The sequence below is a fragment of the Akebia trifoliata genome, chromosome 16, assembly GCF_017979445.1.
Source record: "Akebia trifoliata isolate Shusen 1 chromosome 16, ASM1797944v1, whole genome shotgun sequence".
NCBI lineage: Eukaryota > Viridiplantae > Streptophyta > Magnoliopsida > Ranunculales > Lardizabalaceae > Akebia > Akebia trifoliata.
In genome coordinates this window covers 26,256,555-26,274,660 of record NC_141390.1, presented here as the reverse complement: position 1 = coordinate 26,274,660, position 18,106 = coordinate 26,256,555, and the positions used below count along the sequence as shown (strand labels likewise).

The window sequence follows — 18,106 nt, the reverse complement described above, 5'->3', positions numbered from 1 at the left end:
GCAACATACCAAACAGAGCCTAGAACACAATCTTTAAACATCACAAAGGTTTGGCTTAAATTATGAGCTCAACATTACAAAACATTATAACACTGCTTAAACAATTTAAGTAGTCGTTTACAATTGATTAGGCTTATATGGAATCCAAAACCCTAATATAAAGATAGAGAGAGAGAGAGAGAGTTCTATTGACACCCTAATTTTTACTTATTTTCAACAATTCACTCTTTATTTTAATTGTGGTTTAATAAGTAAAAACTGGGTTGCCAATAGCAGCTCACAAATTTTAAAGAAATTGAAGACGAGGGCATTTAGGTCATATTGGCCAAGAGTGCATGCCACGTATTAGTCAGTCCCGTTTGCGAAAGAAAGAAGTAATGAAGAATAGACCGTTTGCTTACAGTGAAATACGTTAAGATACCAAACACAGCCTTGGCCCCTCTTAAGATGCCCTAATTATTCAATTTCACGTCTTCCATTTCTGCTGTAAAAGGAAAAATTGCAGCTGAACTGAAATCCTAGAAAAATTACACACTACCTGCGAAGAAATCTTATCTGTGATTTAAAGAGAAATGGCTCATGGTGGCTATGGAAAGCGTAGGGTTGCTGTTAGTGGTCGATCGAAGGAATTAGGGATAGAGAAGAAGAAGCACAAATCATTGTCAGTCAAGAACCAGAAGAAGCCTAAATCGGTGTCTCTCAAGAACCAGATTCGATCCATGGAGAGAATGCTTCGAAAGGTACTTAAAAGCTCCAACTTTGAAATTTTTTGGCTTCCTTTTTTTTATACTCTGGTTTTGTTATTTTTTATTTTAGGGTTAGAATGTATAGTTCTTGAATTTCAGTTCAGCGTCGTGTGTATTTCCTTCCTTTTAAGTATTCTAAGTAGCCGTTTTAATAATAATAATTAAAAAAAAAAAAGGGATTGAATTTCTAGGTTTATAGAGCGGGTATTGTGATTGGAATTTTATTTATTTATTATTCTGATAACTCTAAATGCAAAATGTGCAATTTTTTTATATGAACTGTATTGGGTATGAGTTGAATTCGGTGATTTGTGCATAGATTTGCCTTTTTTGTGCGTTTTGGTTTAATTATTGTTAATTTTAGGGTTAGGGTTATAGTTCTGGAATTAAATCTTTTAAGTACGTCAAGCAGTCATTCGAAAAACATGGATTGAATTTCTAAGTTTATCAGGCGGGTACTTTGTGATTGCCTGATTGGATTTTTTTATATTTATTTAGCTCTGAATGCAAAATGGGCAATTTTTGAGTGAACTATATTGGGTATGAATTGAATTCATAGGTGATTAGTGCATAAATTTCCCTTCTTTTTGTACATTTCGGTTTAACTATTGTTGATTTTATGGTTAGGGTTATAGTTCTTGAATTTTTGTTTAGTGTCGTGTGTTTCCTGCCTTTTTAGGTATTTTAAGCAACTGTTTTAAGAAAATAAAAAACATGGATTGAATTTTTAGGTTTATAGGGAAGGTATGTCTATGTGATGATTTTGTGATTGGAATTTGTTTATTTAGCCCTGAATGCAAAATGGGCAATTTTTTATATGGTGTATTGGGTATCAGTTGAATTCCTAGGTTATGATCACCATTGAATGATCCAAGTGTAGAAGATTATGATGATGGGGGGTACTTTTTATTTTTTTACAAGTATAAAGTTATTCATGAGAAAAGAGAAGAATGTAAAGGCAGTCGAGGTGATTGGCCTTACAAGAGAACCAAAGAAAATAGAAACTAAGGTAGAGCACAAGGACTCCCACCAAAAAACAAAGTCCTAAAGAAAAACACACCTTTGAACTCAAAGAGAAGTTTACACCAAAAAATGGCAGCTCTAGTTTGTAAAGTAAGATCACCTGGGTTGAGGACTCCAGTTCTTGAAAATGATGATGGGGGATACTACGAGCATCTCTAACCCACATCTCTAAATTTTTCTTTCAAATTGGCATCTTTTTCAAATTTGAAGATGGAAGTTCCCTCGAAACCACATTGAATTCCAACCAAACCCCTCTTTAAATCACTATTCATCCTTTAAAACACTATTCCTTCACTTGAAGAAATGGAAAAGAGAAGGGGACAAAAATGGTATTTAAAACATATTCCATGATAAGAGAAGGTCAAAAATGGCATATATGGAAAAAGAGGGACAGAATAGGTGTTTAAAAAAGGTTAATAGTGATTTAGAGAGGCCCTTCAAAAAATTTCAAGATCTTTATATTTGAATACGTGAATAGTGACATGAAGGGGATTTCTCTAAAATAAAGACCTGTTGGAGTTAGGTATGTACATCTGCCCCTCTATATTTAGGGTTTTGAAGACCAATTGGAGATGCTTTACTAAAATCAATTAGATATGCCCATTTCTGATATTATCCTCCCTGGTATTGCAACTCACTTATCTCGACATCTACATCTGGTACTATTCATTCTAGGAATGGGCTTGTACCCATAGCTCAGTTGGTTGATATATTGTAGAGTAACTTTGACGTTGTCAGCTCAAGTCCTACTTACCCATCCTTTAAAGAAAAGTTTTTTCTAGGATTAGAGCATCTCCAACAATGCTATTTAAAATAAAGAGCATCTTTTGTTAAAAACTAACAAAAGTTATTTTAGCTAGTGTAAAATCTAATCCCAACTCCAATAGACTCAACACTTTTTCTCTATTCTTAATAGTTAATATTATTTGTTTTACAAATAAATATTTGTTAAACCTACTTAAATCCTTGTAACGGTCATGGGCTAACATTTTGACATGCAAAAACATGATCTGATGCCATATGCTTGTAGAGAATGAAATAATAAGAATTTTGAAAAAAAAAATCAGAATTTTTAAGTTTTGGGAGTTTGATAGCCTTCCATTTTCAACACCTTGGATTACGCTCAAATTTTTTTTTTTTTTATACAAGTTTTTTCATAAAATCTAGAAGGATGTTGTGTTGGATTGTCAATGTGGTAATCCATGTGGGTCCACGACCCTTAGTAAGATTTGAAATCTTTCTAAGTTAGTAAGGACAGTGTTTTATTTTTTTAACATTAAAATAGCTAGCTTTTGAGGCTCTTTACGTGTAGAGAGTGGAAGCCCCCTTTTTATTTTGACATTTACTTTTAAAGAGTCTCTTGGAGACAATTTTTTCACCTTTTACTCTTTAAAGTAAAGAGTCTGTTGGAGATGCTCTTATGCTTTTTCTTGGTTGGCCAACAATACGCTCCATAAAGAATAACTGATTATATTGTCTCCAACATTTTTCACTAGTATAACTTTATTTGGTTTCGTGTAAATATTTTGAAATTCTTGTAGAGATTGTTATTGTTTCTTGGATTCGTAGAACACATCCTAACTTCTTGATTTCTTCAAGAATGTTCCCCCCGAAGTCAGAAAGGCTCAAGAAAAGAAGTTAGAAGAACTCAAGAAGCAGCAGGATCTTCAAACTCGTTTGGCGATAGAACGTAAAATATTTCTGCGAGACAGAAAGATCAAGTTTTTTGGTATGTTTTATTTTTTCCACATAACTTGAGCAATACATTTTTTTTGTTTGCAGTGGTCTATTATTGTTGTTCCTAACTTTTATAGTACAACATTTGTTTAAATTAGAGAGAAGAAAAGTAGAAAGAAGAATAAGACGCTTGGAGAAACTGCAACGCACATCATCTGATCATACCCAAGATGCAGATATTACTGACCAGCTTTCCAAATTGAAAGAAGATCTTGAATATGTTAGGGTAAGCTATTTGGAGAATAGTTTTTTTTTTTACTCAACTCAACTTTCTTTACTGAATAAGTCCAAAATAATTATGTGATATTTTAGTCCTCTGATCAAATAAAACACGTTTCATTATAATGGTGAAAATTGCATAAGCATCAATTGTTGTCTCTCTCCTCCAACCATCATTTTGAAACAAATTGCTCTCATGGTTGACTATTCCAGACTTATGTTACCTGATTCATGGGTTCACTCAGTTCGAATTCGGGTTTGCGGTTCATGTTTTGCCACTCGAGAATGAACCCGTTTTGTATGGGTAGGCAGGGATGAGGGCATTTGAACGTAGATTTTATATTGCTTGTTGATAACATGATCTTGAAAAACTCTAAATCCGAAAACAGACAAAGTTGATGTTTGTTTTTTTCTGAATTTCAGTTCTTCCCCAAGACTGAGAAATATGTATCTTTATTCATTGGAGGGGATGATGCAGACATTGTTGATAGAAGGAACAGGTTGCGTAAGCAGATTAAAGCCAATATCATGGCTGCAGCTGCTAGTGGAAAGGATTTAGAAGGTATTTTCTTTGTTCTACTTCTGGAAGCTCTTTTATAATTCTGCATGATGTTTTAAAACCAACCTGTTTGCTGACATGTGTTTTCAACTGGGCCAACTAAAACAGACCAGACCATTAGGTCAATGAGATAAACTTGTGGTATCATCTGACAAAAACCCATTTAAATGTACCTAAAAAAAGAGACGAAGGTCATTATCTTGGTCTATGCCTTATTCCAATTACTTGGTCGGCAACAAATGAGAAAAAGGTAATCTCAGCCGGCCTTGCTTTCTCTTTATGAAAATCTTTTCTTATAAAAAAAGAAAAAAAATGAAAAAAAGGTAATATAAAAAGTAGCAAACAGTAGGAACTCTCATACGACATTAGACCAACCAATACTCATTTAGATAGGTATAAAGATTTTATCCAATAAAACTGAGCTGATGCAAGAAGTACACCTAGGAGGTTGAGGGGACCTGCTGAGAAAACTCAAAAGAAAAGAAAAGAATAAAAAAGAAGAAGCTGAGAAAAGAACAAAACAGAGGCTCAACCCTACAAATCAACTGCTCCCATTTGAGCACCAAGTCTTGAAAGAACATCCTTTGAAATTACCATTCACCTAGGTCCACTTGAACTTGAGTCCTTTAATCAAGATAATGATGGCTAAGAATCTGATACCTTCTCGTTAAATACCCTCCTCTTTGTTTCCTTTCGTATTCCCCAAAGAATTAGAGAGGGAATAAACACCGATCTTGCTAAACTTAAAGAAGAGAAGAGAACGTTGTGATATTCTAGTTATGAAAGTACCCAACACCAATTTTGCTATGGTTAAATAGATCTCAAACCTCTAAAAGAGGGCTCCAAATATCTCGAGCCATGTGACAGTAGAGAAATAGATTCACCAATTTGCCTTGTGATTTTGTACATTGAACAAAAGTTAACAATGATCGATTCGGGTATTGAGATGATCAAGAGAAGTCTTTCTGAAATAGTTACCCAAACACAACGATTTCAGTGCCCCAAGTGAAGGAGGCTGGAAAAAGGAATATGGGGAGGAATGCAAAGTAAGGTGAAAGGACATAACTAAATGAAAATACTAAGAAAAACCTTTCCGGTCCCAAATCATGATATCTCTGACTGGGCAATCTTCCTGGAAGAGAGCAAAGATAATCAGAAAGAACTCCTTTAGAGGGACATCACCATGTCATCTATCTTCCCAAAACCTAATCCTATCCTTATTGTCCACCTTAAAGTTAACTACATTTAAGAGTTCAGAATGAACTTTCAAGGCTCCTTTTCCACCCTGCAACCATATGGATCCCAGGTGCCTCCACCATCCCAACCAAAATTTCTACTACCATACTTTGAAAGAATCACTTTTCTCCCCAAAGGCCAGTGGCCTCCCTCTCCAAACCTCCAAAGCCAACATTCCAATACTTGACCTTACAGGAAATGGGAAAATTATAAATGAAAAAAGGGAACAAATTAACCTACTAACAAACTTAATTACTAAAAAAAGAACTTTTAGTTGGGAGAAATTAAGAATAATATGAGTAGAATCATAGTTATTTTCCCCCTAATAATTATGAAGAGATTTTATCTACCCCTTGAAGATTCAGTTATATATATAAAATATCTGTGTAAATCTGTTTTGGCTGGAATATTACTAATTTAAAGCTCATTTGACTGGATTGGGCCCACCTGGACTGGACAATGTGATGGTTAGACCATTTGAGTTGAATTGGCTTCTGTTAAAAAAAAATTTGGTCAATGTATGACATGACCTGGATGTAGGACTGGTACAAAATATCATATTTCATGTCCTTGCTGGGCTTGAAGACACTGGTGTCATGAGTTTTGTAAAGGTAATTGCTTATACTTGTGTAAGAATCTATTCCAAACCACAACCTAAAATCCACCCATAACTGAATTATCTTTTTTGGATACCTATAATCAAATTTCAATTGGAAAAATATTTGACATACAAAAGAAAAAAAGGTGCATACATGGACAGAGTCATGCTTATTTACCGTGCTGATCTTTTGGATTGCATGCAGTTTCTTCTGATGATTGTAATTTATGGCATTCCTTTGTCATGGTTCTGATGTTTTGTCATACTCTCCTTAACAGAAACAGGGAGTGAGGATGATGGTCTTTTGGATATGAGTGAGGACGATTTCTTCTTGGCTGGAAGTTCAAGTGATGAAGCAGATGCAGATGATGAATGGACTGATAAGAGCGCAAGGTACGTCATTTGTTTATGAATGAGGTGTAAAGAAAATTAAATTACTAGGATAAAGATAATCAGTAAATTGGTGGAGGTTCTGTCGACAAGTACACACGCACACACAATCTTGGGGCCTACATGGAGATGAGTCGAAGGCTTATTATTGGTGAGGATGATCTCCTCACCATGGAAGCAAACACACCCACACCCCTCCACACATCGGGCTCATTAATACCTAACCACGGCCAGGCTGTACAAAAAGAGAAATAAAAAGGGTGATGAAACAGGTATGTACAAGTTTAGCTAGTGCTGAAAAACCATGAGCCAAAAGGGTAGGATTGTAAAATTAGAATTATAATAAAATAAGGGTTTGTTACATACTCAAATGTGCAAGCACACACGCACACACCAATCAGACTGAACAAAAAGAGGTAAATAAAGTCATGAGCTAAGAATGTATGAGTTCAACAAGTGCTGGAAAACCATTAGCAAAGAGAGTAGGATTGTGAACTCTGAATTACAATAATATAATAATAATTGAAGGATTTATCACACATGCGCACATGCACAGAGCTATATATATGTTGCTCAATGAGCTTAATTTGGCTCATCAAGACTCTAATCACAATCCATACTGTACAAGAAGAGGCAAATGAAAATGGCAATGAGATAGGTATGTATGGGTTTAACAAGTGCTGGAAAACCAAAAGCCAAGAAAGTTGGATTGTAAGATCAGACTTATAATAATATAATAATGAAAAGAAGGGTTTGTCACACGTGCGTGCACACAGCTTCATCATGCTTATTAACACAGCCCATACTATACAAAAAGAGAGAAATAATGGGTAGGATTGAAAATTTGATTTAAAAGAAAAACAATGATAAAAAGAAGGGTTTGTCACATATGCACACACACCACAGTGCACAGCTCCCCACCTTTCACGTGGTTCAACATGCACAGTGAAAGGCTCCGCTTTTGGGGACATCCCAAGGGCTACAGGTTAAGAACCAAGTCCGACATATAAACCTCACGGGAATCTGTCTCCTTCTTGATGATGGTCTAGGGAGACTAAAAAACAAAGTAAAAAACAAAAAAGCACGTGCCAAAGATTGCCTCCTAAATTTTAGCCCTAAAAAATGTTCAGATAAAATGTTTTTTTTATTTCAAATTTGGATGTATTAGTTACCGAAATGAGGAGTAAAGTTTGATTACAACATCCTATGTTGATCTGCAACTGTGCGCTGTGGTCTTTTTTAATAATTTTTTTACTCTCTGAAATGTAGTTTTAATTGAGAAAAGACCATTTGGTAAATTTATTGCCATCTTTTTGCAGAGAACAAGCGTCAAGTGCTTCTGGCAAAGCAGCATCTGGCATGTCTAGTGACGAAAAGAATCAGGTCTTCTAACATTGGTATTGTGCTGTTAAAGTAAATCATGATCCTATAATTATATACCGACTATGCTTCTCTTCACCTAATTATGCAGAGGCAGGTTTCTGCTCGAGCTCTAATGCCTCCTCCTCAGCCTTCAAATAATTCATTTAGAAATACAAGTCGTAATCAAACAAGGTTTGGGAGCTCATCAAGCAAGAAACCATCCATAGAGAAGGTTCAATTGTCTACATACAGCAATACATCAAGCAAGAAACCATCCATAGAGAGGGTTCAATTGTCTACATACAGCAACACATCACATAGCAGGAGGAGTTCTTCCTCCAGTAATCGAGGATCCTCTAATTCAAAGTCTGGTCTAAGTTCAAATTCTGACGCTCACAAACCTCGAAGAAAGAGGAGACCAAAGAAGAAGAAACAACAAGTTTGAACTCTTCAACGATAAACATGTAAGAAGTTCCTATTTTCTATTTTGAAATGTTTATACCATAAAAGGATTAAGTGCCAAGGAATGGTGCCTGATATGTAACCATGTATTTCCAAATGGCTGAGGTCCATTTCAAGGAATTCTCAAAATACACAAATATCCATATGGGTGTGCTTTGATACTCTAGTTTTTGAACCCAGGATTCATTGGGACCTCTTCAATGTGAAACTCCTCCTTTATCTAAGGGATTCCATGCATGGATTTGCATTTTTGAGTCATTTCTATATTGTATGTCTTATTAGGTTAAAAGGGTGCTTAAATTTTTGATGAGCCTTGCATCTCTGTATTGTCTAATCTAGTGTTACGTATCTAATATTTGGAGAACACAAAAATAATAATAATAAGGAAGAAGATGGATAATGATCTCATTCCAGGGTGATCAGACCTCCAAAATCGATTGAAGATGGTTAGTCTTCAAAATCCAATAGGATTCTGACGTAGCTGAAGCGTGTGAATCAATAGATTCAATAGGTTATGTTCAATGGAACACTCAAAATCAATTTAAATCAATAGATTTAATTGATAAACAAGCAATTGCTTGAAAGATAATAAAACATATAAAGCTAAAAAAGTAATTAAGAGAGAAAAGATAATTGAATTGATTGATTGTTATTAATTTTCGGATTTGGAGCTCCTTTTATAGATGACTCCATCATAACAACTTAAAATCCTACTAAAATACAAAAAATTAACATTCATAATCTATCTATAACATAATGCTAACTTTTTAATCCTATTAGAATTCAAACTGGACATTTCTAATTATAGCCTAAATAATAAAAACGAATTTAAAGCAAATTATAAACTAACAAGGAATTGTACTCTTAACATAACTATGAAATAGAAATTCTACTAGAAATAGAAATAGAAATCCTTCTAAAACTAGGATTGTAGATGTTCTACATTAGGCCCTCTTTCTTTGAAAAAACTTGTTCTCGAATTTTTCTTGAAGGTCTTTTTTTTCTTCTTATTTTCCATACATCTCTTGCTCTAATCCATTTCTAATGATATCCGTTCTTCAAACTTTATTTAGAGAATTTAATTGATCATAGCATATCATCAGGTGAATCCATCATATAAGCATTATTGCTTATCTTCTTCAAGATACGAAGGGGGGTCCAATTTTCTTCAACTTGGTCTTGTTGTAAGTTCTGGTAAGGAAGAGATCTTTGCTAAGATAAACCATGATCTAGTTTCCTTCTTCATAACTCTTGAATCTTTTATGCTTATCGGCATCTACTCTGTACTTTTTCATTCGAAGCTTCAAGGTTCTTCTTCACTTGTTCCTTCAATGTGTCACGTCCTTTCGGATTCATCTTATAATGGTGTAGATTTGGGAGAGTTGCACCGAGTACCAAATCGATGTGGTGTTGTATATTCTTCATGAGAAACAATGAATTCAATTATTTTGAAGGAAGAATATGAGAAAATTGTTCAAGAAGGGGTTGCACTTGATGAGGAACTTGAATAAGAGAGTTTCGGATTGAAGGTTGCACTACCACCGGGAACACTTGACTTGTTTCCTTTAAGTCCTCATTGATGTTGATAGAAATAAAACGTGTTCCCTTCTCTTTGGCTGGTTGGACAACCTTGGACTTGGCATAAGAAGGGTGTAAAATCACTTTGACACCATTATGCATGGAAGAATAGGGGTTGGCTTTACCTCGGTAGGTGACATTATTATCATGAAACTAAGGCTTTCCCAAGAGGATGTGGCATGCTTTCATTGGGATGATGTCATAAATAACTGTATTTGTTTATTGCCCAATGTTAAAGGAAATAGCATTGGCTTGTCACATTCTTCTTGCATTCATCATCCACCCAATCTATAGAATAAGGTAGGTTTAGTGCATCGACCATGTGGTTTGAAATTATATTTTTCGAACTTCCACTATCTATAATTAGTTGGCTCACTTACCTTGTACATTACATGTAGTCCAGAAAATACTATGTCGAGTTGAAAGATCAACATGTTGTACTGGCAATAAGTTGCGGATAGTATAAATGAAATGTTCACCTTCTTCAAACTTCTCGAATTGGGTTTCCATTCAGTTTTAGTGATGAATTCTCTTTCACCAACCGTAAATGTGGATAATAGCAAAAGTTCTAATACTACTTGACATAGCAAAAACATGTGAATCAATAGATTCAGTAAGTTGTGTTCAATGAAACACTCAAATCAATTTGAATCAATAAATTCAATTGATAAACAAGCAATTGCTTGAAAGAAAATAAAGCATAAAGCGATTGCTATTAATTTGCGGATTTTGAGCTTCTTATATAGATAACTCCATCATAACAACTTAGAATCCTACTAAAATACCAAAAATTAACATTCTTAACCTATTTATAACATAATACTAATTTTTTAATCCTACTAAAACTCAAATTGAACACTTTTAAGCACTTCTAATTATAGTCTAAATAGTATAAACGAATTTAAAATAAATTAGAAACTTACAAGGAATTGTACTCCTAGCATAACTATGAAATAGAAATCTTACTAGAACTAGAAATAGAAATCCTACTAAAACTCTAACTAGGATTGTAGATGTCTTACATCAGATTCTTATGATATTTCTCTGCATCATTTTTCATACAATTAGGATACTTAAATAGAGAGAGTCCTAGCTACCCACTACAACTAAATTTCCTACGAATTCGTTTCCAAACTACCCACTTCCCACGTGCAAGACAATCATCTCGCAGCTTTCCCACTTAAACACATATTCCCAAGTAATGATCCCATGCTTCTCACCTATTTTAATTAAACTACTCATCCCTTGATTTAGGTACGTATCATCTGGATTGTCTGTTGTTTTTCAGAAGTACTCAGAATTTTATGAATCCGACCCTCAATTTTTGGGATAAGGTTTTGTTGATGATGATGATGAGGATCCGAATTTTCGGAGTAGATGTTCAATAAGTTGATGATTATGGCCTGTTTATATATGAATACAAATTTTCCTGGAAAGAAAATGGTTCCCCTAGAGGCAAATGGCTCAACAAGTTCATAATTGTGGGACTCCTATTGAACTGAGTCTATTTTTCATAATTCTCACGAGTATCTGCAGCTGCTTACCAGAGGCTGTAAGTCTGCAACTTGCACAGCAGTAAAATGTAGTTTTGAGCAATTTTAGAACTCAAATAGTCCAAGAATGCCGAGACTCAAAGATGCAGCCACACATTAAGTAGAATTTATGCAAAACTCTCCAATTCTCCTTTGGAAGTGAGCTGGCCCTCACCTAGTAAGTCCAAAGCACCCAAATGGATTTGGTGCAACAAAAAATATGACAGATGAGATAATTTCAGATGGAGTAGAACACCCCTTTTGTTTATTGTGTAAACATATACAAGTAGTTCAGCAACTCTCTTACCATACATCTGAAGTTGGATACTTGTTTGTAAGTGGGACTAAAACTTGTTCAGTGATACTCATCATCAAAGCTGCCTCCCAAAAATCTATATAATTATTATTGATCAGAGAAAAAAATCTTGATGTCTGTCTAGGTGTGCCTTCTCCCTGGTAAGAGCAATATTTGATTCTTGAACAGTAGATGTAAGAACCACAATTCCACTGCTGCATTTAAATATTGTGAAATTTGGTGCATATTTTTTAACTGCAAATTTTTGTTAATGTTTCAAAAATTATTCTTTCGGTTTTACTGAATCCCTGGGAGGTTTTTGGTCAAATTCTCTCTATGAAGTATCTTGATAGTGTTTTTCTATAAAGCAACTCAAATGGTTTTATTTCTCCCTCTTTTACAGACATAAATGGAAGGACATTATAACTGGACTTTCACGGATGATGCAACCTCTCTTTGACCAAGCCCAACAGATCTTGTCAGGGATGATCATACAAGATACAGTCTTAAGTTTTACATCTAACAATTATATTCATTTTATGTCTCATGCGAAATGAATAATTTGACTTTTTAACTGTTTTTTTTTTTTTTTGTCGATGACCAATTGAACTCCATGTGCACTGCACTCCCTTGAAGATTGATTTATGTGAAAAAAAAAGTATGTTTCTTTTTGTTGACCTTATGAACAAGCAATCAAGGATTAAGCATGGACTTTATTTTTTGACAAATAGTTGAGCGTGGACAAATAGTTTAGCATTACGTTCTAATTAGTGCTAACAGTCTAGCCAAATCTGATTTGGGAGATCTTATTGATCTTTTTGAGTTGAGACCCTTGCTCCATCCTTGGCTTCTGAAGTCTGTCTTCTAGAGAATTGCATATAAATTTTTAGACGAGCGGTTGAATTGGTCTTTAATCATTCGATTTCAATTGCACTCAGTATAGTAATAACAGTAGTAATTAAGCAAACAAAAGAAAGAGACGGTAATATTTACATGGTAAAACCCCAAACTAGGGGAAACATCCACGGAACCAATTAGGCTCAGAGCAATCCATTAAACTTTGAAATAATAGTACAATAAGACTCTTTTAGTAACTCACAAACTAATAAACAATCGCCAACAAAAAAAAAAAAAACAAGATTTGAGAGCTAAAGACAAGAAGAGATGACCAAGGTTTCCTTTCGTAAGCCATGAAATAGAGTTTGCTTAGTACTGAGGCAGTAGATGAGGCTTTTTTTGCATTAGGACTTGAACTCTGTTACAAGCTTAATTCATCGGAAAAATGGCTGTCTTCGGGAGTGATGTCCGCTGACTTCTCGAGGAGAAAAGAAGAAGATGGTGGTGTTGGAGCACAATACAAAAATTTTCATGGTTGTTTTTTTATTGAATAATGAAATGATGAATGCACAAGTTTTTTGATAAGCGGACAAAGTGGCAAGGGCACAAAACGGCAGATCTTTTTCTTGTGTATCCCAAAGAAAAAGATCTATGATTTTATGCCCTTGTCAGGTCAGCCGCATGCATTCATCATGGCTCTTTTTTATTACAATGTGAGCATTTGATCTCTTAACCAAGCCGTGCATGCAGTCTGATGTGTTTGAAATCCAATAAAAATGTATCACGTAGACACCTAACATTGTTTTAGTAGGATACCGTTCTTGATCCTAACACTTATAGAGTCGCGATAATAAATGTTTTTCCTAACAAAATTTAAATGAAAAGTCATTAAATACAAGTTCATCAGGTTACAATTATCGATCAAGACGAGGAAATTCATTATTGGAGTACTGATGTAGAGGGGACACTAAATTTCCAAAATCAACAAGATTTGTGGATTTACGGATGAAAGCTTACCTTGGTATTCCAATGCACATCGAACAAAATATTTGTAAGCTAATTCCATCCAATCCTCAAATATCAAATTAGGGCAGACTTACAAGAGCTATCTGAACATTAAACAAATGATAACAAGATAATAGAATGATTGAATGTTTGTAATTTTATTTTATTTATTTAAATTTTTTTTTTTTTTTGAGTAGAAAGGTTTGGATTATGAACACTTGAAGTAAAAACCTTGGGAGCTTAAGGCTGTGTTTGGATTGAGAGAAAGTGGAGAGAAGAGAAACTCATTAAGATAAGAGAAGAGAAGAGAAACTCAATTTCTCTCCATTATGTTTGGATTGACAGGAGAGAACTTTGAGCCGGTTTTGAAATTTTAAAATATCTTAAAATAGATCTAGGGGCAGAGTTGGTATTATAAAATAGTTTAAAAGAATTTCTCTACATTTTTCTCCTCCTCTCCACTTTTGGAGAGAAGTGGAGAAAAAGAAAACCCACCTTTTTTTTCTCCCCTTTTCTCTCCAATTCTTTTCTCTTCTTTCCCCACTTAACAATCCAAACAAGAAAAATGGAGAGAAACTCATTTATTTTCTCTTCTCTTCTCTTCATTTCTCTCAATCCAAACACAGCATAAATGCACCTTTGAGTGTGAGGTTTGGTAGAAATTAAATACGTCTGTTAAAGATTAGGTATTAATTTGGTTAAATAAAGGAGAAATACGTGAATGAGGATTTAGTTAAGTTAGAAACTAGGTCTCAATTTGGTTTTACAAATACTCGTGGGTCGTGTGTGCATAGGGACATGTATAACAAAAATAAGGATTTAGTTAAGTTTAAATTTTTGTATAATTAATTAAAAAAAATTAATTTTAAATAGTATGAAAAAGGCATGGTAGAAGTGGTTTGACAAAAAATTTTGGATCTCACAAATGCCCCCACTTTTACATTTAAACTTAATATAATTATAGTTGTTTTGGTCAAAAATCACACAAATTACAGTCAAGAATCGCTTAAGTTAGTTTCAAAATTACAAAATATCCTTTTTACTATGTAATATTCAAAAACCCTTTAATCAATTTTTTAAAGTAAGATAAACACTTTTGGTACATGTGCATTTGCACATGCCAATTTCTAATTGTTTATAATTTAATATATAATAAAAATATTTAAATAATATTATTTAGAATGATTTTGAATTTGCGTCAAACCCTTAATGTTTAATATGTATTGAAGATAAAAAGGGTATAATAAATTAATTTCTAAGATAACATTGGAGATTCAAAAGGATATTTTTGTAATTTCAACAAATAAATAATGTCATTATGGTACTAACTAGCAACTATAGCGTTGCATTTATTTATTTATTTATTTTATACCAAAAAGAAACTAATAACTAAGTTCAAATTCTTGTTGAGGCATTTTTGATGTCAATAACCTTATAGTCTGCCTTCTCTCGTTATAATTATAACGAAGACAAGAAACATGAGGGGGTGAGTGATCACATCATGCCAATGAGACAATTATGAAATATAAAAATACTAAAGTTTGGCACGATCATCCTCTTTAGGGTTAAGGAGGGTTAAGGAGGGTAAAAGAAGAAGACAATTGTTGTATTTTATTATATAAATTTTTAGTTTATTAAAATTTCTAATCAAATGTGCAAATCCAACAGCCATAACCTCTGATTTTGAGGAATCTTTATCCTCGCAGCTAGCCCGTTAGAGAATTTAAAATATTATTAAATAAATTTATATTATTTATTATCTTTATCCTCTTATTTTGAATGTTATATCTTTTAAATTCTTGAAAATAAACAAATTGTAAAAGGAAAGAGCCCACGATTTTGAAGAATCTTCATTCTAGCAGTATGAGCATAGCATGTGTTCCATCATGGCTAAAGATAACATGCCAAATTTGTTAAGTCCTTCGAACAAAGTACATCCCCATTTAATAATTTATTTATTATTTATTATGACATTCTTTTACAAGATGCAAGGGTTTTAAAGATATGTTATTTTGTATCTTATTTAAGCATATTATTTTATAATATATATTAAAATGCTTGGATTTTAGTGTTATTTCTTTTATAATTTTGAAAACTTAAATTTTATTTTATATTTTTATAAATGTAAATGTCATTTCTTTTCTTGACAATATTGTTTTCGAAACAACCTAACATAAGCAACTTGTGGGTTATATTAATAACGCCAACCCATCGTGATGCCATTATAAGTGACGGTAAGACATTGACTTAATTTTCACTAGAGTGATTCATTATATATAGAAATATTTATGTGGGTTGGGCCAATCTTGTTCTATTAATAACAAAATTGATTCTTTCTAAGTTTAAAATAAGAATTTGATCTAATGGCTTTTTTTTTTTTTTTTTTTATACTTTTTTTTCCCTACTGACCCAAACCTAACTAAGTAAATTTTGACATTAATTGAATTTAATTTGGTTTATGTTTACAAATGTGATTTGTCAAACATGATATATTGTCATCAAAAGATTGAATCTTTGAGGGCATTTTTCTTATCATAGGCTTGGCCATCCCTAGATCTGTTCATAGAGCCCAAGATGACAAATACTTTGAATCCAAAGGTAAGATATCACCAATCAAATTGATTTTTTGGTGTGTAGTGTGGAAGAATATTTATCTATTGGTTCTTAAAGATTACAAAAATGAACTAAGGTTTACATAGAGAACAAAATAAAGGAATCCTACTTGGAGGTAAACTAGAGGATAAGTTAACCTAATCTAATATTTATCTTAATCGTCGTGTGAAGATTATATGATGTATCTCAACACACCTTATTATACATAATGTATCATATCTAATTACTCTAATGTCCTCCTACAATCTCATATTCGTTTAAATGAAAGTTACGGTTGACATATTTAATATTAAAGTCCTTGGTCTCGTTTATTGAATGCTCGATGTTGTTAGAAAGCATCCATTGTGTTGTTCATGATCATTGATGTCTGTGAGATTTGATCATCACTATCGCATCATGCTCATCGTGGAGTTTTTTTTTTTTGGAGTCGATGGTCTATTAAATCATAACTAACATTATCCCTCTTAGTAGCATTTAATTGGATAATGCAACTTGATTATCTTTTGATAGAGATTATGAATGATGAGAATTGAAGATAACAAGGGGTGTAGAAATTAGGGGTGCAACTTAGTCTAGCTCAAACCGATAGTTTTGAGGTGGTTTGGAACAAGTTGCAGTTCGGTTCGGGTTACAAAAATGGAGAACCAAACTCCTATACAATATATACATATATATATATAAAATTATTATTATGAATTATTTAAGGAGTTAGGTCATATATTAGTGATTTTTGTATGGATAAACTATTGACTTTTTATGGATAGATTTGTAATTTATTGTATGAAATTTTATGTTAGTTTTTTTTATTAAAAATATTACTTACAATTTATAGAATATTGGCAATCCATAAAATCGAACCGAACCAAATTGACTTTAATTCAGTTTGGGTTGGGTTGGGTTGGTTCCAATGGAATTTGGTTCGATTCTAATTCTTATCTTGTGGAACCGACCAGTGTCAATTCAATTCCAATTTGACCTCAAACCAAATCAAGTTGCACCCCTAGTAGAAATTGTAGAATTGTAGGTGGAATTAATTTATAGAAAGAAGAAAAAAAAAATTAATGGAAATAAAGCTAAGGCCGGTGGACAATTATTATCCACCCACACGAGGGATGTCACATATTGGGAGTGCCAATCAATAAAGCAAAAGTTGTTGGATGACTTGATCTGATACCATGCAAAAAAATATTTTTCTACTAATTCTTAATTATTAGATTCCAAGAAATAATGATCATCTCACGACGATTCCATTAATAATTTGATCATGTAACATGATAATTGTATGATCCTAAAGTAAGAATAGGGAGTAAATATATGTTAACTCATTAAAATAAATAAATAAATAAACTAGATATTGAATGGGAGAAGCTAATGTCCAAGACTACAATGACATGTTAGCATTAACCTCTATGATAATATTCATTCATAAAAAAAATTTAAAATGTATTTCTATTTAACCTTTTAATACATAAAAACTATTTTTTTTTATTAAATTATTTACAAAAAAAAAAAGTCATTGAGAAATATCAATAAAATTCCCCACTTCTTCCATTAAAAAAGGAAATTAAAATAATTTTTTTAGAGATATTTATTGTAAAACATGGTTGTGAATATTTTTTTAGAGTTGTTCACTTCTCACTCCTTATTAATACTCTTGACTATGGGACACAGATTAATAACATTTTGGACCATCTAACAATATATTGAGCCATTAATAACAAGAAAATTGTCCTCTCAAGCAACCAATACATTCAAACGTTACTAACTATATTAAACAACTGCTTTGAATTATCGATTTTAATGAACTGTACAATGTAAATGAATAATGAAGATTCTTCAAAATTCAAATCAAATTTTAATGAAGTATGCCTGAATGGGTTGAAATTTGACAACAATTTGTAAGGCATATGTGGA

General features: G+C 33.0%; 1 protein-coding gene across 3 annotated transcripts; it reads left to right on the top strand.

Moving 5' to 3' along the window:
• Positions 1–393: 393 nt before the first annotated feature.
• On the top strand, positions 394–12,417 carry LOC147383085 (uncharacterized). 3 transcript variants are annotated; one of them, XR_015173393.1, is made up of 8 exons: positions 394–740; positions 3,369–3,498; positions 3,605–3,732; positions 4,149–4,287; positions 6,397–6,511; positions 7,828–7,891; positions 7,980–9,526; positions 12,141–12,417. XR_015173393.1 is itself a non-coding variant. In XM_086427728.1 (8 exons), the coding sequence occupies exons 1-8, from the start codon at positions 573–575 to the stop codon at positions 12,144–12,146; spliced, it is 1,080 nt and encodes a 359-aa protein (XP_086283854.1). In that variant the 5' UTR covers positions 394–572; the 3' UTR covers positions 12,147–12,417. The 3 variants fall into 3 exon arrangements, 2 of the variants coding, with proteins under 2 accessions (XP_086283854.1, XP_086283853.1); XM_086427728.1 differs by having other exon boundaries at positions 7,980–8,309; XM_086427727.1 differs by having other exon boundaries at positions 7,980–8,334.
• The last annotated feature ends 5,689 nt before the right edge of the window (positions 12,418–18,106 follow it).